We start from the raw sequence: 25,349 nt of genomic DNA, 5'->3' as shown, positions 1-25,349 counted from the left end.
ACAAGTACCTGGGGATCCCGCAGGCAAATGGGAACCATGAAGAGGCCGCTAGAAAGGCTGCAACCACCAAGTACCTGCAGAGGGTCAGGCAAGTCCTGAGGAGTCAGCTGAATGGTAAGAACAAGATCCGGGCCATCAACACGTACGCCCTGCCCGTGATCAGGTACCCTGCTGGGGTAATAGGCTGGCCAAAGGAGGAGATAGAAGCCACTGACATAAAGACAAGAAAGCTCCTTACCATGCATGGAGGGTTTCACCCCAAGTCCAGCACCCTGAGGCTGTACGCTAAGCGGAAGGAAGGGGGCCGGGGACTGGTGAGTGTCAGCACCACAGTCCAGGATGAGACAAGGAACATCCAAGAATACATTAGGAAGATGGCCCCAACTGACCGAGTGCTCAGTGAATACCTCAGGCAGCAGAAACCCAAGAAAGAGGAGGGAGACGAGGAACCATCATGGAAGGACAGGCCCCTGCACGGTATGTACCACCGGCAGATAGAGGAGGTGGCTGATATCCAGAAATCCTACCAGTGGCTGGACAAAGCTGGACTGAAAGACAGCACAGAGGCACTAATCATGGCAGCACAAGAACAAGCTCTGAGTACAAGATCCATAGAGGCTGGGGTCTATCACACCAGGCAAGACCCCAGGTGCAGGCTGTGTAAAGATGCCCCAGAGACAATCCAGCACATAACAGCAGGGTGCAAGATGCTAGCAGGCAAGGCATACATGGAACGCCATAACCAAGTGGCCGGCATAGTGTACAGGAACATCTGTGCCGAGTATAACCTGGAAGTCCCGAGGTCAAAATGGGAGATGCCCCCAAGGGTGGTGGAGAATGACCGAGCTAAGATCCTGTGGGACTTCCAGATACAGACGGACAAAATGGTGGTGGCTAACCAACCGGACATAGTGGTGGTAGACAAACAGAAGAAGACGGCCGTAGTGATCGATGTAGCGGTTCCGAATGACAGCAATATCAGGAAGAAGGAACACGAGAAGCTGGAGAAATACCAAGGGCTCAGAGAAGAGCTCGAGAGGATGTGGAGGGTGAAGGTAACGGTGGTCCCCGTGGTAATCGGAGCACTAGGTGCGGTGACTCCCAAGCTAGGCGAGTGGCTCCAGCAGATCCCGGGAATAACATCGGAGATCTCTGTCCAGAAGAGCGCAGTCCTGGGAACAGCTAAGATACTGCGCAGGACCCTCAAGCTCCCAGGCCTCTGGTAGATGACCCGAGCTTGAAGGATAAACCGCCCGCAGGGGCGCGCTGGGTGTTTTTTATATATATATATATATATATATATATATATATATATATATATATATAGATAGATATAGATATATATAGATATATATATATATATAGATATAGATATATATAGATATATAGATATATATAGATATATGTATATGTGTATATGTGTATATGTATATATATATGTATATATATATATATATATATATATTGCTTGACTTGCACCATTTTGTGTGCCTGCAGGCTGTCGGGCTGCTTGATCACAAAAGATGGCTGTGCTTCTCTGGCCTCAGCTCTGAACTCCAACCCCTCTCATCTGAAAGTGCTGGACTTGAGTTACAATCATCCAGAGGATGCAGGAGTGGAGCTTCAGGCTGGAGTAAAGGACCAGCACTGGAAACTGGAAACCCTAAGGTTGGTGAGATGACATTATTGTTAATGACTGAGCAGAATTACGGTGGATGTTGATACACTAGATGTAACGTCTGTTTACATGTTGAACGATATGGTGCTTACACTTGTCATTTCAGGGTGGAACCTGCTGGAGCAAAGTGGTTGAAACCAGGTTTGAAGAAGTGTAAGTGTTTTTTTTTTTTTATTCATGAAAACCCATTTTAAAAATTCATCTGTCTTTTGATTTTGACATTATCAAGTGTCAAGTGAACAGATGGTAGATTTCTGTTTCAGTTTACACACCACAACGGCCACCATATTTCTAAGTTTTTCAGGGCCGAGTACAATAACCTCAGTTTTATCTGAATTTAGAAGCAGAAAATTAGAGGTCATTCAGATCTTTATGGCTTTAAGACATTCCTGCAGTTTAACTCATTTGTGTGTGTTATCTGGCTTCATGAATAGATAAAGTTGAGTCTCGTCTGCATAGCAGTGAAAATGTATGACTGCCACTGCAGTGTAATACCTACAGCCTGCTCTAATTGCTGTAATAAAACAATCAGAATCACAATATTTTATTAATCCCTAAGGAAATTACACAGTTGCAGTTGCTGCAAGACAACAAGGACAGTAACAGTCTGAACTAAATTAAGTAATACAATTGATCGCAAAGTTACTAAATATAAGCAATAGCTCTAATATATATAAATAGCTCTATAATAAATATTACATAGTTTAAATATATGTGATTGACATTTTTGTTCTAAAGTGTAAAACTTTGTTATTTGTCAATTTCAATGTAGAAAATATGCAAAACGGTCTAACTATTGTACTGTGTACTGTGCATCAGATGGAGGAGTTGTACAGTGAGATATGAGACAGGCAGGAATGATTTCCTGTGTAGTTCAGTGGTGCATTATGGGTAATCTCAGTCCTTCACTGAATGTGCTCCTATGACAGGCCAGCATGTCATGGAGTGGGTGGGAGATATTATCCAGCATTGTCTTTATCTTGGATAACATCCACCTCTCTGGTGCCACCTTAAGGGAGCTCCGTCCCCTCAAAATTACTGGCCTTGCACATCAGTTTATGCCCCAGCATGCAACAGCATAGAGAGAGAGGGGCATTGGCCACAACAGATTCAGAGAAAATCCGGAGCGTTGTCCAACAGATGTTAAAAGACAGCCGCCTCAAAAAATGGAGACGACTCTTGCCCTTCCCTTTAACTTGCAGTGGTGTTTTTTTAACTCAGTCCAGTTTATTGTTAGTGTGTACTCTGAAATATTGTGGTCAACAGTACTAAATGGTGCACGGAAGTGTAGCAGGACAAGTACAAAAATGAGTCCACCATCAGAGGCCATAAGAAGAGCATTTGTAACCTTCAATAGTGGTGTTTGTGTTTTGTGATAAATTCTGAATCATGACTAACTGATTAATAAATGCAGCTGCATTATGTCTCTTTTTCTTGACAGATTTCTGTGAACTCATAGTTGACACAAACACTATAAACAAAAACCTCAAACTGTCTACAAACAACAGGAAGGTGAGAAACGATCTGATTTATCCTCATCATGATGACAGATTTCTTGACTGGTGTCAGCTGCTGTGTAAAGATGTTTTATGTGGTTACTGGGAGGTGGAGTGGACAGGTGAGGTTGATATATCAGTAAGATACAGAGGAATAGGAAGGAAAGGAGAACGAAGGAACTGCAGATTTGGAGAGAATCCTCAGTCCTGGAGTCTGGACTGCTCTAATGCCCGTGGCTATGCCGTGTATCACAATCAGAGAAAATCACCCATTCACCCTGTGGCGAGAATAAGGCACGGCGGGACCACGGCGTATCATTTAGAGCCATCTTTATTCACATCTCACCACAACACAACCCCAACCCCTGAGTCCCCGTGCTTTAACACGGCAGGTGTGATTGCGGATGCCGTGCAGGTGCGTCCGCACAGCACCACAGACCACGCCCCACCACACACCCCTCCTCCTCCTCCTCGTCTCCTCCCTGTGGTTCTAAGCGAGTAGCAGTGTATGTGGACTGTCCTGCTGGCACTCTGTCCTTCTACAATGTCTCCAGTGACTCTTTGATCCACCTCCACACCTTCAACACATCACATTCACTGAACCTCCTGGCTGTGGAATCTGGCACCATTCATGTGGTTCCTCAATGCATCTGTGTTCTGTGCAGGTGGAAGAATCTCCTTCTGTTAGAGAAACTGTGTAACTGCAGATACACGGACTCATTGATGAAAGATGCATTTTTGTAACTTTCACTTACAGAACTGTTTTGTACTAATATTTGGATAAAAACTGAAAAGTAAGCTTTAAACACTAAGTGAAATTCACACTATAATTACACTAATGTAAGATAAGTATATTGTTTAATATGGTACTTTACAAAGGATATACTATGCATGTGGTAGATATAAGTATCTCAGTTGATTATGTATTAAAGAAAAGAAAACAACTCTTGATCAGGTATTGAAACACCATCTATTGTCAGCACAACTGTTCTTAAAAACAGATTTACATACGTCATTAAGCGTTCACTGCAGTCAAGTTCTGAAGGAGAATTAAAACGAATGATTCAGCTGAATACAGTTTAAAATCACATTTCTCTGTGTAGATTTTGAATAAAATGATGAGCATTACTTGTCTTTATTAGCACTGCGCTGTTCTTTTCATTATCTGATTATCAGAATTATATCTTTCTGACATAAACATTAACAAGATAGAGTAGTTACTCATTGTGTCCATTGGAGGGCAGTGATCCTCATAGATTATGTCCCTTTACCAGTTTTCCATTTACAAGTAAATACAACTTCAAGTTAAAATAAATGAGGATTAATTTAAAGACAAAAAGAATGTCATAGAAGGAGAAAAAAATACATTACACGAGAGAAAGAGGCAAAGATTTCAAGACAAACACTGTAAGTTTGTATTTTGGTCGCAGAGTAGAAATTAATAACTAAGTGTTGAGTTGACTGTGAAGAGCCCGTCAGACTGACCTCACTTGTGTGCTTCAGCTGTACTGACATTTACATACTTTAGCAACAATATTAATCAATAAAGAAACTATGATTTCAGTCATACTGAAGAGGGATGGATAGATGGTCTTATCAGATTGGCTGATTGGTATTTACTGCACTCAGCACGTCACACAATGCTCACAGCCTGGCAGTCAAAATGAATGTACACCGTAAAAATAATTACCACAAACATAAAGCAGATAAACTCTAAAGGCAAACAGATACAGGGCAAAATGATTTAGCGGACATGATAAAATATAGAAATGCCAAACAGAAAAACAATAAACCACTTTCATGTCCATGTGGGAAGCAACTTAATTTTTATATAGAAACTTGAACAATTTCTCTGTTAGATAAGATAAGATAAGATAAGATAAGATAGAACTTTATTAATCCCTCGGGTGGGTTCCTCTGGGAAATTCGACTTCCAAAAAAAGCACAGCAACGACCAAAGTTACAGTTACAGAACTGTTATATATATATATATATACACACACACACACACACACACACACACACACACACACACACACACACACACACACACATATATATAAATACAGAGACAAATATAAATAAAATATACAAAGGGGATAAATAGAATAAATAGGAATAAAAAATAAAAATACAAGTGAATTGCACATTTCAAGTATTGAGTCTATTGCACTGTTGACTATTTACAAAAAGTATTGCACAAGGTATTGTACAGTGAGGTGCAGAGGCACTACAGCTTAGTTGTTCCCCCCTCTTTGTCCTCCTGTTTCCCCTCCCTCTCCCCTCCAGAGAGGAGTTAAACAGTCTGATGGCGTGTGGGACAAAGGAGTTTTTAAGTCTGTTAGTTCTTGTCTTGGGGAGAAGCAACCTGTCACTGAACAGACTCTTCTGGTTGTTTATGGCCGTGTGCAGAGGATGCCCAGCATTGTCCATAATGTCCAGCAGTTTCTTTAATGTCCTTTTCTCTGCCACTGTCACCAGAGTGTCCAGCTTCATGCCGACCACAGAGCTAGCCCTCCTGATCAGTTTCTCCAGCTAAGGCTCCAGTTAAGGCTGCAGCTCAAAGAATACTAATATATCCTGTAACGTTACACATATCACTGCTTTTCATAGTGATATTTATATTAGAAATACTGAGTATAGACATGCATTGAATAATACTGTCAGACTTCAAGAAATAAGTTGCTGCATTTCTGAGAAAGTGAAAACAGTTTCTGTGAACCTGTAAATTTGTCTTTTATCTTTTAAAGAGCTACTGGCCTTTTCTGACGTTCCTCAAACGCCTCACTGTTATGTGTGTTTCAGTTTCATTGTGAGAATGACAGCCGAGCACATGATGTTCTCCGTGAGAAACCTCAATTTGAAGGTAATGGGTGCAGATTTGAATGCTTTGCTCGTTGACAACAGCAGTGGTTCGGTTACTTACACTAGTAACTTATGTTCAAGTTACTTATAATCAAATAACTTATGCTCAAGTAACGGAGTCAGAACTTCTGTTTATTCGACACATCAGCTACGGGCTGGAATTCGTCCAAAAATGACTTCACGTGTCCTCTCCCGATGGCTTTTTCTTTCATCAAAGAAATTTGTGTAGAATAATTGATGAGGACTTGGGAAAAGAGAACCGCTGTTATTAATACGATGACGTGTCTATCTGCCATGTTTAAACTTCCTGAAGAAGTTTAAACATGGCAAGAAGCTCATCTTAGATTCTTCACCCATGCACGGCGGGCGGACTGACCCTCGAGTAACAGATCGAGGAAATAAGCTGAGGGCACCATCAGAAGCACGCATCAAAAACAGGCACACACTCAGCCTGTTTGTATCATTATTGGTCATGTTTACTTTCACTGTTTGACGTTTCCTGATGCTTTTGCTTGATGATGTTGTCGAGTATAGGCTATGGATTATAAGTATTGTAACGTTCACAAGAACCAGACGGTTGGATCTCAGTCTGTCCGTTTATTCGGCAACACAGGAAAACGGGCCGTTAACTCCGGGGAGAGTGCCCTCGTACAACACTTCACTTCAGCCCCGCAGTCACACAACAACAACAAGAACGCCCCTCCCCTCCCTGCACACATTAACTCCCTATTTCCTGCAGCACAACCAAACATTTATCTTAAAGAAATAACAACAGCGTGCAGAGATAACCAACATGTCACTGTAAAATAACATTTAACCATTGTTACAGTATGTTCGTACTTCTTTCTACTTCATTTCGGACATGATGTGTTTATTAATTTATTTAGAGCACATATGTATACGCAGCTATCGGTGTATATGTGTTTATTTTATATCTCCGTCCGGTTATCACCATCGTCATCATCACCATGAACTATATTCTTATGGACTCGCATTAAATGATCACGTCGTTTTGTGTGTCAGTGTCCCGCTCTGTGCTTTGTTGTAACCTTTGGCTGGTGTATAGTGAGTTTGTGAGAGTGACCGAGGCTTCAGCATGCTGTTAAACTCGGGTTTAAACTGCGCTTCAGAGGATGAAACTTTCTGTTGTTTGTACATTTTGCCCCCCCGCAGCAAGCATGGTTGAAATAGTGACTTTAGCTCTTTTAGCTCTGTGGTAAAAACTGGCATGGCAGAAAAAACTGTGCCATGGATAGACAGGTATTGTTTCCATGGAGATTAGTAGTCCAGTCATACTTTCCCTGACCAATAATAATAATATTAATAATAATAATGATAACAATCTGTTTCATTTAAATTTAACTGTAGTTACTGAATACTTTAAAACTGTACACTCAAAAAATTAAAAAGGTGGAGAAAATGTTAAGATAATTTTCATTTTCAATATCAAAATTCCAGTTACTAGTATTTTATGGCATCTTCATTAAACTGGGTTCACCTTCATCTGAACTGAACTGGTTTCAGCCGTGAGCTGTGTAACTGTGTTGTATTAACTAAAATAGATAAGATCCGATCAGGGAAATGCAGCGGGACTTTCTCCAGGCTGTAGTTTAAGGGACATTCATGTTGAAATGACCTGTGGTGTGATTTCTTGCAGACTGATTCTGATCCAGGGATGCTCCACCTTCCTGCATAGTTTCTTTTTCATTAACCTTTTTGGGGATTTCACAGCAGTTAAGTTGGAGCCTGTAATTATTGTCTTGTCTTAGCAGAAATCATTAAAACAGCCATGCTGTCTAGCCCCATCACTTGCTTATAATGTGTTCAGGTGACAGTTACCTATGAATCCATTAAATTTCTGTCATCACCAACATTTCACACTGCTTCATCTTAATCCTCAGTCTTGTCTCAAAGCTTATATGAATATGATTCATTTCCAGTGTTATTGTAGTTGAACGTGTGATTGTTAGTCCTCCTGACACATCATGACAGTCGGGATGCCATTGCCTCACCTGCATATGTTTCCAAAGACCATCACTGATCCACCACCGAGGTGGTTGTGCTTGTTTGTACAGAGACATTCACACCTGAGGCCTGCGGCAGGTAATTTTGTAGTGCTGGCAGTGCTCCTTGCATAAAGGAGTAGATAAAGCTGATGGGTTAAGAACCTTCTACAGCTCTGCTATAGTAACTGCGCGTGTTCTGGAACACTGCACTGATAGCAACATTTATCCCCCGCAGTCCCACTACTGCACAAGTATTTCGCAATTTTTTTCATGTATAAAGGGCAAATACAAGAGCAAATATTCAAAAGCCAAGTAGAGATATAATATTTACTAATAAGTGTTTCTGAGAAGCACAAGTCATTTCTCATTATAATATCTGATTCTTTGAACACAGCTCAGACAGTCTAACCTGTCAAACTGGTCACAGTGATGTAACGAAGGTGTGGAGAAACATGCAAGCATGTAGAGAGGAAGAAGTGTTGCTTCGCTTCATCCTATAAAGGTTTAACATACAGCGCAAGACAGCTGTTGTATACAGAAATGCTCGGGACACCAGAGAGCTGCACACTGATAGATTTTGTGTCTGAAAGTCCAGTGAGTAGATCACTGATTGGTTGCAATGGTATTAGCCTACTGTTAAACATTAGCAGTTTGATTATGTTCTCAGGAAAACAACTGAGGGTGAATGTGTTATTGTTGCGGGTGTAACATAATATTTGAATCACTCAAGAAAGCGTTTAATAATAAAAGATCTGAATCACATTATCAGCTCCATTGACAGACGTTTCATTATGTTATGTAACAGATCTGTTCAAGACACATGAAGTTATTTGAGAGTTTATTTGAGTGAAAACTTTCACCTGCATGTTCTCAGTGCTGAGGTCAATAAGCTGCTGCAGTGCTTGATAGCTTTAATCGAGTAAGAGGTATAATGTGACTCTCCCCCCAGCTTGATGTTTGTGTGAAGGTCTAGGCTTGGGTATGACTTGGATCTCTAACTATCCACGACCCTTCGATTGATTGATTGAATCTTTATTTTGAACATGTTGAAAAAGTAAAACAAAATAGAATTAAAAGAGACAAATGAACAAAGCAAAACAAAAGGAAAACGAGCAACCACAACTCCAAATAACGTTCATGTTCAAAAAGGAGCAGGAAGAAGCATAAGCTTATTTAATCCCACCCCTTTTCCACTATCTAGTATCAATAGACTACAGAAATACCTCCTTGCAAATACATTATATGTTATGTGTAATTTTTTTTTTATATATATATATATACATATATGCTTCTATCTATCCATACATACTTATATACACATACGCACATATGCACATTTTCAATAACCCCATTAACACCTCAAGGATACACAACCTACAAATATATATATATATATATATATATATATATATATATATATATATATATATATATATATATATATATATATACGTATATACGTATATATGTGTATATATATATATATATATATATATATATACGTATATACGTATATATGTGTATATATATATATATATATATATATATATATATATATATATATATACGTATATATATATATATATATACGTATATATGTGTATATATATATATATATATACGTGTATATATATATATATATATATATATATATACGTATATATATATATATATATATATATATATATTGTAGGTTGTGTATCCTTGAGGTGTTAATGGGGTTATTGAAAATGTGCATATGTGCGTATGTGTATATAAGTATGTATGGATAGATAGAAGCATATATATATATATATATATATATATACGTATATATATATATATATATGTATATATGTATATATATATATACGTATATATATATATATATATATATATATATATGTATATATGTATATATATATATATATATATATATATATATATATATATATATATATATATATATATATATATATATATATATATATATATACCCATACCAACATACCCGTGCACCCGCACACACATGAAAATATTAGACAAGAACACCCTATCAAATCTCTACCTTTTCCCTGTACCCTGTAAAAACCATATCCTTAAACCACTTTTTAAACTGTGCCATGCTTGGACATTGCTTCATATCTTTACTTAGTCTGTTCCACAGCTTCACTCCACACACAGAGATGCAAAAACTTTTTAATGTTGTACGGATACGAGGATGTTTTAAATTTAATTACCCCCTCAAATTGTATCCCCGTTCCCTTTTAGAAAACATTTTTAGAATATTGTCAGGAAGCAGGTTATTTATTGCTTTATATATAATTTGTGCAGTGAGAAAATGAACCAGATCTGTGAATTTTAGAATTTTTGATTTTAAGAATAGTGGATTTGTATGATCTCTGTAACCAGTTTTATGGATTATCCTTATGGCCCTTTTTTGTAATATAAAGATTGATGATAGCGAACATTTGTAAGTATTGCCCCAAACCTCTGCACAGTAGTGCAAATACAGTGCAGTCAGGGAACAATAGAGAATGTGGAGTGATTTGTGGTCCAGAATGTGTTTTACTTTACTCAAGATTGAGACACTTCTTGAAATTTTGTTATGTATATGATTTATATGAGACTTCCAGTTTAATTTATCATCTATAATCACACCAAGAAACTTATGTTCAAGTACTCTTTCAATTTCCACACCATCTAAATGAATCTGCACTTGTGCATTTCTAAGGGAATTCCCAAATAAGATAATTTTAGTTTTACTTCGATTTAGCGATAGTTTGTTCCTGTTAAACCATTTTTTAATTTTGCACATTTCTGAAGTAATTGTATCCAGCAGCTCCTTTAGATTCCCCCCAGAACAAAAAATATTTGTGTCATCTGCAAATAATACTAATTTTAATATATCAGATGCCTTACAAATATCATTTATATAAATAATAAATAATTTTGGACCCAGTACAGAGCCTTGTGGAACACCACAAGCAATGTCCAAGCATGATGAGGAATGGACACCCAGCTTCACAAATTGTTTCCTGTCACTTAAATAATTTTTCACCCATTGCAGTACAACCCCCCTGATCCCGTACCGTTCCAGTTTATTAATTAATATGTCATGATTGATAGTGTCGAATGCTTTCTTGAGATCCAGAAATACTCCAGCTGCATACTGTTTCTGATCTATAGCATTTGTAATCTCCTCAATTGATTCGATTAATGCCAGAGATGTTGATCTTTTTGATCTGAATCCATATTGACTGTCAGAGAGTAATTTATATTTATCTAATAATTTGTCTAATCGTTTATTAAACAGGTTTTCTAGGATTTTGGAGAATTGAGGTAGTAAAGAAACAGGCCTGTAATTTGTGAAGTGGCGTCTATCCCCGGTTTTATACAGCGGCACAACTTTAGCTATTTTCATTTCGTTTGGCACTTTTCCCGTCTGAAATGATAAGTTGCAAATATATGTTAGAGGTCCTACAATTCCTTCAATGACCTTCTTGACGATTTTCATGTCAATATCATTACAATCAGTAGATGTTTTATATTTACACATACAGTGGGGCAAAAAAGTATTTAGTCAGCCACCGATTGTGCAAGTTCCCCCACCTAAAATGATGACAGAGGTCAGTAATTTGCACCAGAGGTACACTTCAACTGTCAGAGACAGAATGTGAAAAAAAAATCCATGAATTCACATGGTAGGATTTGTAAAGAATTTATTCGTAAATCAGGGTGGAAAATAAGTATTTGGTCAATAACAAAATACAACTCAATACTTTGTAACATAACCTTTGTTGGCAATAACAGAGGTCAAACGTTTACTATAGGTCTTTACCAGGTTTGCACACACAGTAGCTGGTATTTTGGCCCATTCCTCCATGCAGATCTTCTCGAGAGCAGTGATGTTTTGGGGCTGTCGCCGAGCAACACGGACTTTCAACTCCCGCCACAGATTTTCTATGGGGTTGAGGTCTGGAGACTGGCTAGGCCACTCCAGGACTTTCAAATGCTTCTTACGGAGCCACTCCTTTGTTGCCCGGGCGGTGTGTTTTGGATCATTGTCATGTTGGAAGACCCAGCCTCGTTTCATCTTCAAAGTTCTCACTGATGGAAGGAGGTTTTGGCTCAAAATCTCACGATACATGGCCCCATTCATTCTGTCCTTAACACGGATCAGTCGTCCTGTCCCCTTGGCAGAAAAACAGCCCCATAGCATAATGTTTCCACCCCCTTGCTTCACAGTAGGTATGGTGTTCTTGGGATGCAACTCAGTATTCTTCTTCCTCCAAACACGGCGAGTTGAGTTTATACCAAAAAGTTCTACTTTGGTTTCATCTGACCACATGACATTCTCCCAATCCTCTGCTGTATCATCCATGTGCTCTCTGGCAAACTTCAGACGGGCCTGGACATGCACTGGCTTCAGCAGCGGAACACGTCTGGCACTGCGGGATTTGATTCCCTGCCGTTGTAGTTTGTTACTGATGGTGACCTTTGTTACTTTGGTCCCAGCTCTTTGCAGGTCAATCTCCCAGGTCCCCCCGTGTGGTTCTGGGATCTTTGCTCACCGTTCTCATGATCATTTTGACCCCACTGGATGAGATCTTGCGTGGAGCCCCAGATCGAGGGAGATTATCAGTGGTCTTGTATGTCTTCCATTTTCTGATGATTGCTCCCACAGTTGATTTTTTCACACCAAGCTGCTTGCCTATTGTAGATTCACTCTTCCCAGTCTGGTGCAGGTCTACAATACTTTTCCTGGTGTCCTTTGAAAGCGCTTTGGTCTTGGCCATGGCGGAGTTTGGAGTCTGACTGTTTGAGGCTGTGGACAGGTGTCTTTTAAACAGATGATGAGTTCAAACAGGTGCTATTCATACAGGTAACGAGTGGGGGACAGAAAAGCGTCTTACAGAAGACGTTACAGGTCTGTGAGAGCCAGAGATTTTCCTTGTTTGAGGTGACCAAATACTTATTTTCCACCCTGATTTACGAATAAATTCTTTACAAATCCTACCATGTGAATTCATGGATTTTTTTTTCACATTCTGTCTCTCACAGTTGAAGTGTACCTCTGGTGCAAATTACTGACCTCTGTCATCATTTTAAGTGGGGGAACTTGCACAATCGGTGGCTGACTAAATACTTTTTTGCCCCACTGTATGTACAATGTCAATTATTTCTTTTTCCTCCACTGATGTGAGGAACATTGAGTTAGGGTTCCTATCAATCAGGTTTTCACTACAGTCTACTGATGGACTCAGGAATTTGTTCTGCCAGTTTTGGTCCAATATTTACAAAATAATGATTAAAGCTGTTGACCTTATCAGCAGTGTTTTCCATAATATTGCCATTGTCGATAAAGTATTGAGGATAACTTTGTTGTCCAGAATTATTTTTAATGATACCGTTTAAAACATCCCATATTCCCTTCATATTATGTTTATTGTTGTTCAATATTTTACTATAATACTCCTTTCTACATACACGTATAATATTGGTCAACTTATTTTTGTATTTTTTATATTTATTTATATTTATTTATCTTCTCTGTATCAGAGCTCAGCACCTGATTATCATTCACAATCCCTGCTCTGTGTGTCCTTTGTATTGAAGCCTGAGCAGCAGCAGCAGCAGCACATGCCACACTCTAATGGACCTGCTGGACCTGAAACTGGAAATAAACTAAATTCTGTGTCCATGAAAACTGACCAGCCAATGGAGTCTTATTTTAAAAAAATTGCTGATGGAAGGTAAATTTGGAGAGGAATTTTAGACACAATACTTTTTTTTATTTTAAAAAAATTAATATTTACAGAAAGTCATTTATTAACATTTATCATTGCTTTTTCATTTCAGGATTGATCACAGACTACAATCTTCTGGATCTTCACCCAGCTGTGTCTCCTTCAACAGCAACAAGTCAAAAAGCATGATTTATAAGTTTAAAAAGCAAGATCCTGATGAGCTGAAGTAAGCTGTCAGTAAAATGTCTCTGATGTGTCTTTGAATTGTTGTGTAATGGTTCTTACATCTGGTGACAGGGCAGGAGAGCTTTGCTAATGTACACAACTAACACACACATAGACACACACACTGATATTAGGAATCCATATTTCCTGCTGTCAGAAAGCTTCAAGCACAGTGTACGTTTTAGTTAAAGATACAAACTTTTTTTAAATCTAATTTGTCTCTCATGAGCCTCCTTGATCTATACTTCTTCCCTCACAGTTTAAAACTCAAACTTTTTGGAGTCATAATGTCTCAGGGAGATGATGATATAAGGATATTGTCATAATCTTTCCACCAATTGAACTGGTTTGGTCATCATTTGCTATTTCTCCCTGCTTACAATACAAGGATAGACAAACTGTGTAGAACCAGGAGCAGTTATTGCACCCATAGAGGAGGATAACAAATTAACATGTGTTAAAATCATTAGGCATTTCTAGTGGTTCAAGGATTAGGTGGGACAGCATAATGTCAAGCTTGGTCCGGATTCATTGATTTGATGCTATGCAGATCTTTGCAGGTAGACATCTACATGTTGTAGGAGCAGCGTAAATTTAAAAAAAATATATATCAGTTGTAATGCTTGTCCTTTTGTTTCCCTGCTGCACAGAAAACATGATTAACTGTAGCAATTATGTTTTGTAGTGAAGTTCTTAAACAGTTCAGTGTGCTTCTTTGAAAGCTGCTATAGCACCTTGTTTTCACCCTGAAAGGGGCATGGACGTTCTGATTTTAGGGCGACTCTAATAAGTTATAGTGCTAATAAGTTATAGTGCTAAATAATGTTGGCAGGCACATCTTTGTAGAATCTGGACTCTATAGATGTGGGACCTGGAAAAGTAAACCCTTATCAGAACAAGGAAAAAGGTTTACTTTTTTTAAGCATTTATTCCTATTTATGCTATTTAATGAGAGATAATATAAGCTAATTATTTTATGGTTCATCCACAGGATTGAGGACTGGGAGAACTCAGAGGATCAAAGTCATCAGTATGACGTGGACTCCAAATTTATGGTTTGTCCATGTTAAAACTAATATTTTAAATATGGTCAGTTCACAGACATACCCATGCTATATTTTGCAAACCTGTGGTTTGCCAGTCTGGCCACCATAGATCTGATGTGTGGCTTCATTAGTCTAATTGTATTCTTCATTTATGTTCTATTACAGCAACTGGAGGACAATATTATCCCTTTTGGGAAAAATGAACTGAAAAACCTGCAGAAGAGTGTGAGTCCAGATAACTCAGAAGGCAATGAGTGTGAGGATGACAGATTTTTGGGGTGTGACGACAAACAGCAGAAAGACTCATTTCTAAGGAAGTGCAGCACGCTGCACTTCCTAAGAAAAATGAACCAGGGGAAGCTGGCTGACTGTCTACAGAGCAGTAAGACAATCTTCCAAAGATTTACCCCACTGAATGAAGACTAAATGGCTGATCGACTGATAGATTCAAATACTCATGCTTTAGGAGAATGCATAATTGGTGGTAGGTTTGATGTACCTTTGTACTTCTAAAAATCCTGCTTTGTGTGTGTTCTTTCAGAATGCCATGCTGCAGTTTGTCAGCATAAATTTAAATACAGTCTGAAGATGAAATTTCAGTGTGTGCTTGAGGGCATTGCTAAAGCAAGAAACCCTACCCATCTGAATCAGATCTACGCTGAACTCTACATTACAGATGGGGATATTACAGAGGTCAATAATGAACATGAAATCAGACAGCTTGAAACATCATCCAGGAAAGTAGACAGGCAAGAAACAACAATCAAACGAGAAGACATTTTTAAAGGTTTACCTGGAAAAAAGGAAGAGATCAGAACAGTGCTCACAAAGGGAGTGGCCGGCATTGGGAAAACAGTCTTAACTCAGAAGTTCACTCTGGACTGGACTGAAAACATAAGCAACCAGGACATCCAGTTCACATTTCCATTTACTTTCAGAGAGCTGAATGTACTGAAAGAGAAAAAGTTCAGCTTGGTGGAACTTGTTCATCACTTCTTTACTGACATAAAAAAAGCAGGAATCTGCAGCTTTGATGAGTTTCGGGTCATGTTCATCTTTGATGGTCTGGACGAGTGTCGATTTTCTCTGGACTTTCACAACACTGAGATCCTGACTGGTGCTACACAATTTGCCTCAGTGGATGTGTTGCTAATAAACCTCATCAGGGGTAATCTGCTTCCCTATGCTCACCTCTGGATAACCACACGGCCTGCAGCAGCCAATCAGATTCCTCCTGAGTTTGTTGACATGGTGACAGAAGTCAGAGGGTTCACCGATGAACAAAAAGAGGAGTACTTCAGGAAGAGATTCAAAAATGAAGACCAGGCCACAAGCATTGTTTCCCACATCAAGTCATCACGGAGCCTCCACATCATGTGCCATATCCCAGTTTTCTGTTGGATCACTGCTACAGTTCTGGACGATGTACGGAAGACTAGAGAGGGAGCAGAGCTACCAAAGACTCTGACTGAGATGTACATCTATTTCCTGGTGGTTCAGTCTAAAGTAAGGAAGATCAAGTATCATGGTGATGCTGAAACAGATCCACACTGGAATTCAGAGAGCAAGAAGATGATTGAATCTCTGGGAAAACTGGCTTTTGACCAGTTACAAAAAGGAAACCTGATCTTTTATGAATCAGACCTGACGGAGTGTGGCATCGATATCAGAGCAGCCTCGGTGTACTCAGGAGTGTTCACACAGATCTTTAAAGAGGAGAGCGGACTGTACCAGGACAAGGTGTTTTGCTTCGTCCATCTGAGTGTTCAGGAGTTTCTGGCTGCTCTTCATGTCCATCTGACCTTCATCAACTCTGGTATTAATGTGCTGGAAGATCAGCTAAAAATGCCTTTATGGTCTAAACTGTTTAAAGAAAGAAATTATTTAAAATATCTCCACCAGAGTGCTATTGACAAGGCCTTGGAAAGTCCGAATGGACACCTGGACTTGTTTCTCCGATTCCTCCTGGGTCTTTCAACTCAGACCAATCAGGGTCTCCTTCAAGGCTTACTGACAGACACAAAAAGACATTTTGAGAGCAATCAGGAAACAATCCAGCACATTAAGAAGAAAATTGGTGAGAATCTGTCTGCCGAGAAAAGCATCAATCTCTTCCACTGTCTCAATGAACTGAACAATCGTTCTCTTGTGGAGGAGATCCAACAGTCTCTGAGATCAGGAAGTCTCTCTATAGATAAACTGTCTCCAGCTCAGTGGTCAGCTCTGGTCTTCATCTTACTGTCATCAGAAAATGATCTGGATGTGTTTAACCTGAAGAAATACTCTGCTTCAGAGGAGGCTCTTCTAAGGCTGTTGCCTGTGGTCAAAGCCTCAAGAAAAGCCGTGTAAGTACACAGGTACACATGTATTGAAAACAAAGTGTATAGATATTTGAAATTAGTGAATAGTCTTCTCTGTGAAACAGAAAATAAGGCTAAATAAATGTCTTTCCTATGTTGTTTTACCTAGATTGACTTTCTGCACCCTTGCAAAGAGAAGTTTTGAGGCCTTGTCTTCAGTTTTTACTTCTGAGTCTTCTAGACTGAGAGAACTGGACCTGAGTAACAACAACCCCCAGGATTCAGGATTGAAGATATTATCTGCTGGACTTGGGAGTCCACAGTGTATGCTAGACAATCTCAGGTCAGATGGATATAGTTCTGCCTTACCTAAAAGAAAGAAAATCCCATTTTGCAGTTGATTGTGGAATTTTTAGTAGTGAGGAAATTTTGCATCTGGATTGGACAAATGTTTGTCGTACCAGTCTACATGCTTAGATGCTTAATTTTATACACCTGTGGCTATGGAAATGATTGAAACACTTGAATTGAATGATTTAGATGTTTGACTGAAAAGTTCTACCGCCCAACACCCATTTCACCTGACCTCTTTGGCACTTCCTGTGGGTGGTGGGCTTACAGGACAGGAAGCCCATATTGCTTTTTTGGGCTGCACCCGGCCAGGCCCCATGGGCTAAGGCCCGACCACCAAACACTCTCCCTCCAGCTCCTTCCTTTTTAGTCTGTGGGACTTTGGAGGCTGCTGATAGGTACTGGTAGTCCAAGCAGAATGTGGAATAGGCGGTAGCTGAAGCAAAAACTTGGAGCTTGGTCTGATCTTTTGGCAGTAAGTCGAACTTATTCTCAGTGGGTGTCTGACTCAGCCCTTTGTCACTGAATACATTCATAATTTTTATGGACAGAATTTCTAGTTGTAGCCAAGTGACAGAAGGCTTCCACTTTGGTGGCCTCAGAATCTCATCTCTGCTTTTAGAAGAGGATGTTGCCTTGTTGTTGTTGGCCTCAGGTGGTGGTCTCGAGCTCTCACTGGTGTGATTTGCAGCAGAGTGTGATTTGCAATCCGGTCCTCAGCCAAAAAAGGGTGGAGTGCTCACTCCAGGTCAGAGATGAGTTTCTGCCCCAAAGCAGAGGAGTTTAAGTATTTCAGGGTCTTAAACTCCTCTGCTTGCGATCCTTGAGGAGAGAGGGGACTGAAGGGAGAGGGGAGTGAGAGATTGACCGAGGTATCAAGCAGTCAGAGAGTGATGGGGATGCTGTACCAGTTTGTCATGTAAAGAGAGAGCTGATCACAACAGCAGAGCTGTCAATTTAACGGTTTATCCCTATACTCACCTTTCACCACAAGCTCTGTTTATTGACAGAAAGAATGATATCACAGATACAAGCAGCAGAAATTAGCTTCATGTAAAGGTGGCTGGCGTCTTCCTTAGTGATAGGGTGAGGAGTTCAGTCAAGAGGGTTTCAGAGTAGAGCCACTACTCCTCCACGTTGAAAAGAGACAGTTGCGGTGCTTTGGCCATCTAATTAAGATTCTCCTGGGCACCTTCTGCATGAGGTGTTCCAGGCATGTCACACGAGAAGGAGGCCCCTGGGGAGACCAAGGACACGCTGGGGGAATACCTACCTTTTTTTTCATATATTATCTCACACGCAGTTATGGTCTCTCATTGATAATTTTATGCTTTCATGATTTTCGTGTTTTCTGTTCTTCAAACAATAGTAATGTGGAATATGTAAGAGTTAGTGCCACTTTTAGATAGATTAGACGGGTAGATAGGATTACATCTTATTCAAAAACGACTGACATGTCACTTTAACACAAATATTACTATTCATCATTTTCTTCAGGCTGAATGGCTGTTTCATAACAGAACGAAATGTTGGTTCCCTGGCCTCAGTTCTCAGCTCCCAAACTTGCAGCCTGAGAGTGCTGGACCTGAGTAACAACGACCTGCAGGATTCAGGAGTGGAACTACTGTCTTGTGGCTTGCAGGGTCCTTCCTGCACGCTAGAAACTCTCAGGTCAGATTGCAGTACAGTGCTGCTCTAGGGAAAACAGTTAGGGGAAAAGAAGTTGTTTCAATACTATCTCCAGTATCACCAATAAAGTCAATTTAGTTAACCGTTTGGAGCCGGTCGGAGCGGGCACGCTCTGTTTTGCGTAACTATTTTTAAATCCCGGTAGCTCTGCAACCACGTAAGCTAGCGCAATAATTTTTTTTGCATATGAAACCGGAGGAGTTGTACTTACATCTTATGCCATCAACTTGTCCTAGGTCACAGTTTCCTTCCACATACAGCTTTGCAAAAACTGCATAAAAAGCACTTGCAGCAACAAAAACATAATATTCCAGAAACACGCTTTGCCGATCCGATCAGCTGTTCATAACACTTCCTACGTTGGAATAGACGTCAGCGCGAACTTTTGCATGTCCGCCATTACCTGCCCAAAATCGGAAGTGACGTCATTTTCGCGGAAATGTAGTTTTTTTTTTTTTACCATCAGGGCCTCAGGGCCTATACTGGTGCTTTTAAAAGTTATCTTTGACTTTATGACTTTCTGTGTCTTTTCTGGGATGCTTAGGACTCAAATTGCACTGCTGGAAATAGCTTATTTTGATGCATATGCTGCTTTTTTGCAAATTTGCAGTATAATATTTATTTTCGTTTTTCCTGCAGTATATAAAAATTGGTGTATTTCAAAAATAAAACTATGAAGACACTCAAAATAAATTTCCTGTGGTAGGAAACTATTTTGTGCAACTTTTTTGTATTTACAGTTTTGAGGGATAAGCCTCTTAAATTTCTCTAACTAGAAATATATGTTAAAAAAGCAAAAACGAATTTCAATTTTTTTGTAGTTTATTGCACTTTTTTGCAATTTATGTAATTACTATGCACCTAATGCAGACATATTATTAAAGTTTGGGCTATAATGGTTGTATTGCTGTATAGCAACTTGAAATGCTCCCAAAAATGGGGCATGGGGCAATCCGCCCTAACTCGCTAACTGAGATTTTCCGCGTTAATGCGGTTATGGCGTTAAGTTCATTTTAATGAGATTAACGCTGACAGCACTAATATAGACAGTACAGTCTGACATTATACAGTCATCTGGTGTTTAGCATGACTGTGATAAAATAGTTCTATTAACCCTTTAAGACCTACCATGGAACCAAGTCCGCCAGAGCTTATATTATATTTTTACATAGTGTGGTGCCATTTTCAGCAATTATACAGCAATTATACAATTATACAGTTATACAACAATTATAGCCCAGATTTTAATAATATTTATTAAAATCTGGGCTATAATTGTTGTATTGATGTATAGCAACTTGAAATGCTCCCAAAAATGGCACCACACTATGTAAAAATATAATATAAGCTCTGTGCAGCCCCATTAACAGGACAATGCGTGCTAACTCGCTAACGAAGATTTGCCGTGTTTTGCGGTTATGGCATTATGGCACTAGTCTATATATTTCTTTACTGTCTAGTATTGACTATACCGAAGGTATTTAATTGGGCTATTTATTTTTACAAGTAAACACCCCAAAAATGTGATAAGATCTTGATAACTTGTTTCACTTAAAATGTTATTTCTCTTATTGTCTCTTTAGACTGAGTGTCTGTAACCTCTCTGAAGCAAGCTGTGCAGCCCTGTCCTCAGTTCTTAGCTTGCAATCCTCTAGTCTCAGAGAGCTGGATCTGAATAATAACAACCTGCAAGATTCAGGAGTAAAATTGCTGTTGATAGGACTGAAGAATCCACACTGTAGACTGGAAACTCTCAGGTCAGGTTTCTCTAACCTAATCAAATGGTCATCTTTAAATTTAGTATAATCTTTTTGTGTGTCATACCAGTTGCACATCTATTCTGTTTCTTCCTATGGTACCATTTTTCAGGTACCTTTGTTGATTTCAACATCTCAACAGTCTAGTCCAGTCTAAAACACACCTTGGCACATTTCTATACAGTGGCTTTTATTATTGTTTAGATATGAATCTATTTCTCTGAGAGCAACAGCTCTTTATCATTAAAATAAATTAAAATATTGTATTTATGTCAAAACGGAAAATTTATAGTGTTGGTCAGCTTGTTTTAATACTAGCCCAAAACTCATTTATGACATATAATATAGGCAGCTTTAACCTTCCCGCAGTTGCTGCACTCTTCATGCCACTTGGCAGAACAGATCCATACTGCCAAATATGAATACTTGCAGATGAAAATAGCAATGGTAATTTAACAGTAATGGTCACTGCATTACAGAAAAAAAGGGATAAAATATTTAATTTCTTTGTGTGTTCTCAGGATATCAGGCTGTTTGATTACAGAGGAAGGCTGTGCTTCTCTAGCCTCAGCCCTGACTTCTAACCCCTCTCATCTGAGGGAGCTGGACCTGAGCTACAATCACCCAGGAGACTCAGGAAAAAGGCTGCTATCTTCTGGACTTGAAGATCCCTGTTGGAGACTACAGAGTCTCAAGTATGGAAAATGTATTGCACTCAAAGATAATGACAAAGAGGAGAAAAAAGCTAAATAGGTATAGCCATAAGTAGATTAACTGGATAGTTACTGTATGAATGCTTCATTACTTTATTAGAAGAAACAAGGCAACAGATTTAGTGTGTACAAATTGTGGATCTGACCTTTATTTGTAGAGCGACATTTCATGTACTTCATGAAATAGTAAAGTGATGATAACAGTAAAAATAAATGAATGGTAACTCAAAGAAGAACAGATCAAATAGACTTTAATCCTGTGTATTCAGCTTGTTTACAAGTGTTCCATACTGATGTAAAATGCATTTGTGAAGAACACAGTTATTACTCCAACACTGGCAGTAAATAAGTGAAGTGTGTGGATGAAAGTGCATTGTGAAAAGACTGTGTTGGTCCTGACAGTCCTCCTCCTTTCAGGTTGGAGCCTGCTGGTGTCCAGTGGCTCAGACAAGGTCTGAGGAAGTGTAAGTATGTTTTAAAATGAGTCAAAATTAAAATGACCAAAACTTACTGTGGATGAAGATGATCTCCAACGTTAGTTTTCATGAAAAGGTAATAATGAGCAGATTATGTCCTTTTGTCTTCATTAGATTTCTGTGAGCTCACAGTCAACACAGATACAGTAAACAGAAACCTTAAACTGTCTGACAACAACAGGAATGTGACATATGTGAAAGAAAATCAGTCATATCCTGATCATCCAGACCGATTTGACCAGAATCATCAGCTGCTGTGCAGAGATGGTCTGACTGGCCGCTGTTACTGGGAGGTTGAGTGGAGTGGAGGTGTGCATATATCAGTGAGTTACAAGAGAATCAGCAGGAGAGGAGAAAGAAATGACAGTTGGTTTGGAGGGAATCCTCAGTCCTGGAGTCTGTTCACCGATGGTGGTTACTCTATCTGGCATGATACAAAAGGAACATCCATCTCTTCCTGTTCCTCTTCTTCCTCTGTCTCTGGCAGAGTAGCAGTGTATGTGGACTGTCCTGCTGGCATTCTGTCTTTTTACAGAGTCTCCTCTGACAAGCTGATCCACCTCCACACCTTCAACACCACGTTTGATGAACCTCTGTATCCTGGGTTTGGACTCTGGTCTTGGTCTTACTTATCACTGGCTTCCTCGGTACGTTTGTGTTCTTTGCAGAAATAATTCACTTTTGTTAAATAAACTCAGACTGTTGACTGTGTCACACTGGTCAGGATCACACACAGCTACAGACCCAGTACTACAGAGCAAATCCAGATGTACATCAAGTATATCTTTTCATTACACAGATTCACATTTGAGCTGTCTTTCAACTCACATGTGACTGAATGTTGTTCTTGTGTCCTTAAAAGCAAAGGATAAAGACAGTAAGAGTTATAATTGCTGCCACCTGGTGATTAGTCACTCAACAACAAAATGCATTTGTTTATTGTTTTCCATTTTGACGAGACAGATAGGCTTACTGAGTTTGGTTGTGAGCGTGTCCTGGAAAGAAACAGATTCCTGCTAATTATTACTTAGTAATATCAGAGTCTAAAGATTTCTTGTGTAACACTTTTAATGAACGCACTGGTACTTGTAGTATTTTTCTACACTAACTGAGCATTCAAAGTGAGTTTCACTATTAGCCACATTCACTCACAAATATTCATGCAGCGCTTTAATCTATGTTTATAAGCACTTTTTATCTGTCATGCACAAACTGACTGCTGGCTGCACTGGATACCCCCTTATACATTTATTAAAGGAGGGAATTAGCAAAACAGTTGTTGTAACCAGGCTGTAAACGTGTTTGTTATGTTGTTACCATGTTGTAAAAATGTTAATATTTTCATATTTTTTTAACAGTATACTTGTAGAGGTGTTTTCAAAAAGTACTTGTATAAAATGTAAATGAACATAGAAAGCAATCCGCAAACTATTTAAACATAATATTTATTAAAGATAAGATGAAAACACATAAAATTCTGAGGAAGTGTAACTTTTTTTTTTATTGTGTGGAAGCATCCACACTATTGAGTTCCTTCTTGATGTTTCCGTACACTTTTCGCCGTGGATCTACTTCCACAATTTTTGTGCTATTTTCACCGTTCAAATTTTAAACTATTCTGCTATTTCTGCTAATGACGGCTATGTCTTTTGGTATTTTTCACTATTATACTTTTTAAAATATTAAGCTTTTTTTCCTTTAATTTGAAATGAATGGGAAACTTCTGCAATTCTGCTAAAATTTGCTTGTTTTTGAAACTTAACTACTTCCTCATATTTTCACATAGAGCAACCATTCAAACTTTAAAATGTTCTCAAATTATTGGGCTATTCAGGTATAAATCAGCTTTTTCAAATCTTTTACCGTTTTACTTTTATGCCTCTTAAAGTTTTCAGTTGCAAAATTGTGATTTTTCACAAAATACATGCGTCGTTGTGGTTGCTATGCTCTTGGCTTCCAGTGTGCCACTGAAGGTTTTGCAGTCTTCTCTTCATGTCCGAACAACTTCTTGCTACTTGCTCAATTTTCACTCAACTTCCACAAATTATACATCAAAACGTAGGTATTTTTGCTGGCTTTCAGGAAATGTCCCCATCATTGTTGTGGGACTTATAGAATGTTTGCAAATCTCCTCAGACCAACACAAAGTCGGAAAACTCTCCATAGAAAGTCAATGGAGAGTTTGTTCAAAATCACCGCTTGATTTCTGTAATGAGAGGCATATTCGAATCGTCATATCTCCTTAACGAAACAAAGTTAAGACATGAAGCTTGTCCCAGTATATCTTCAGACACTCCTGACGCTCACAATTCAAGAATTTCTTTCTCACCTATTACCGTTCTGAAATGAGTTAGACTTGTTTGAGGGTAGGAAATTCGTCCTTCGCTCAGATTTCTTCAGATTTCAAACTCTGGAAATGAACCACTTTTTTCTCTCGTCATAACTTTTTGTTGGATTTCCACAGAGACCTGAAAATTTCCATGACTGTTCACCAAATCCTGCTTTCTCTTACGGTGAAAAAATGATATCGATGCTCCAAATAGATTTAGAGTTACAAAGCGTTGTTTGAGGGCAGGTCAAGGCAATTTTTGCTTCGCTCTACTCAGTTATGGTGCATTACAAGTCAAATATCTTTAATAATTCATATTTTAATGATAAATTGTTAACACTTTAAGATTCCCCCCTCTCTTCTGAACAAAACGGTGTAAGAATGACCGCTCTATCCCCTACGGTTAGGAAATTATGGTCATTTGTTTGAGGGGAGTCGTCACTATGAGAAATAGACTGCAAAAATCCTGTGTCTCTCTGTGCTGCATGCACCTGTTTTGGTGGGGAAAAGTACACAGCCTCTCTGATTGGTGGATTCAAATTCAGCAGCTCCCAGCCTGCTTGACTGAGCTAGAAACTTGCTTCTCTCTCCGTGTGTGTGTGTGTGTGTGTGTGTGTGTGTGTGTGTGTGTGTGTCAGAGAGAGAGAGAGAGAGAGCCTTTTTATGGGATGATCTCATTGTAAGATTTA

At 39.0% G+C, this 25,349-nt stretch overlaps 1 protein-coding gene and 2 long non-coding RNA genes across 4 annotated transcripts in view; 2 read left to right on the top strand and 1 right to left on the bottom strand.

Annotated features, from left to right (window-relative positions):
* Positions 1 to 25,349, bottom strand: part of LOC309717559 — a 207,798-nt gene that overhangs the window by 173,254 nt on the left and 9,195 nt on the right. The window lies entirely within an intron of this gene.
* Positions 1,507 to 3,207, top strand: LOC309717626. Its single transcript, XR_014279765.1, has 3 exons — positions 1,507 to 1,668; positions 1,785 to 1,831; positions 3,120 to 3,207. It is a non-coding gene; the product is annotated as an uncharacterized lncRNA (long non-coding RNA).
* On the top strand, positions 5,981 to 23,752 carry LOC309716884 (NACHT, LRR and PYD domains-containing protein 3-like). 2 transcript variants are annotated; one of them, XM_082550973.1, is made up of 13 exons: positions 5,981 to 6,040; positions 13,644 to 13,780; positions 13,887 to 14,000; positions 14,832 to 14,906; positions 14,991 to 15,054; positions 15,211 to 15,427; positions 15,587 to 17,390; positions 17,515 to 17,688; positions 19,194 to 19,367; positions 20,969 to 21,142; positions 21,664 to 21,837; positions 22,273 to 22,319; positions 22,446 to 23,752. In XM_082550973.1, exons 1-13 carry the CDS (start codon positions 5,993 to 5,995, stop codon positions 23,003 to 23,005), a joined length of 3,762 nt encoding a protein of 1,253 aa, XP_082407099.1. In that variant the 5' UTR covers positions 5,981 to 5,992; the 3' UTR covers positions 23,006 to 23,752. The 2 variants fall into 2 exon arrangements, with proteins under 2 accessions (XP_082407099.1, XP_082407100.1); XM_082550974.1 differs by lacking the exon at positions 14,832 to 14,906.

Source organism: Aulonocara stuartgranti (assembly GCF_965226115.1).
Source record: "Aulonocara stuartgranti genome assembly, chromosome: 2".
Taxonomy (NCBI): Eukaryota; Metazoa; Chordata; class Actinopteri; order Cichliformes; family Cichlidae; genus Aulonocara; species Aulonocara stuartgranti.
The sequence above is the reverse complement of the archived record's forward strand: the minus strand, read 5'-3'. Positions and strand labels throughout refer to the sequence as shown.

Coding starts and splice junctions, on each gene's coding strand:
- LOC309716884 (XM_082550973.1), top strand. CDS start 5,993: ATGACAGCCGAGCACATGATGTTCTCCGTGAGAAACCTCAATTTGAAG. Junction 6,041..13,643: donor TGAGAAACCTCAATTTGAAG/GTAATGGGTGCA, acceptor TTTGTATTGAAG/CCTGAGCAGCAGCAGCAGCA. Junction 17,391..17,514: donor AAAGCCTCAAGAAAAGCCGT/GTAAGTACACAG, acceptor TGTTTTACCTAG/ATTGACTTTCTGCACCCTTG.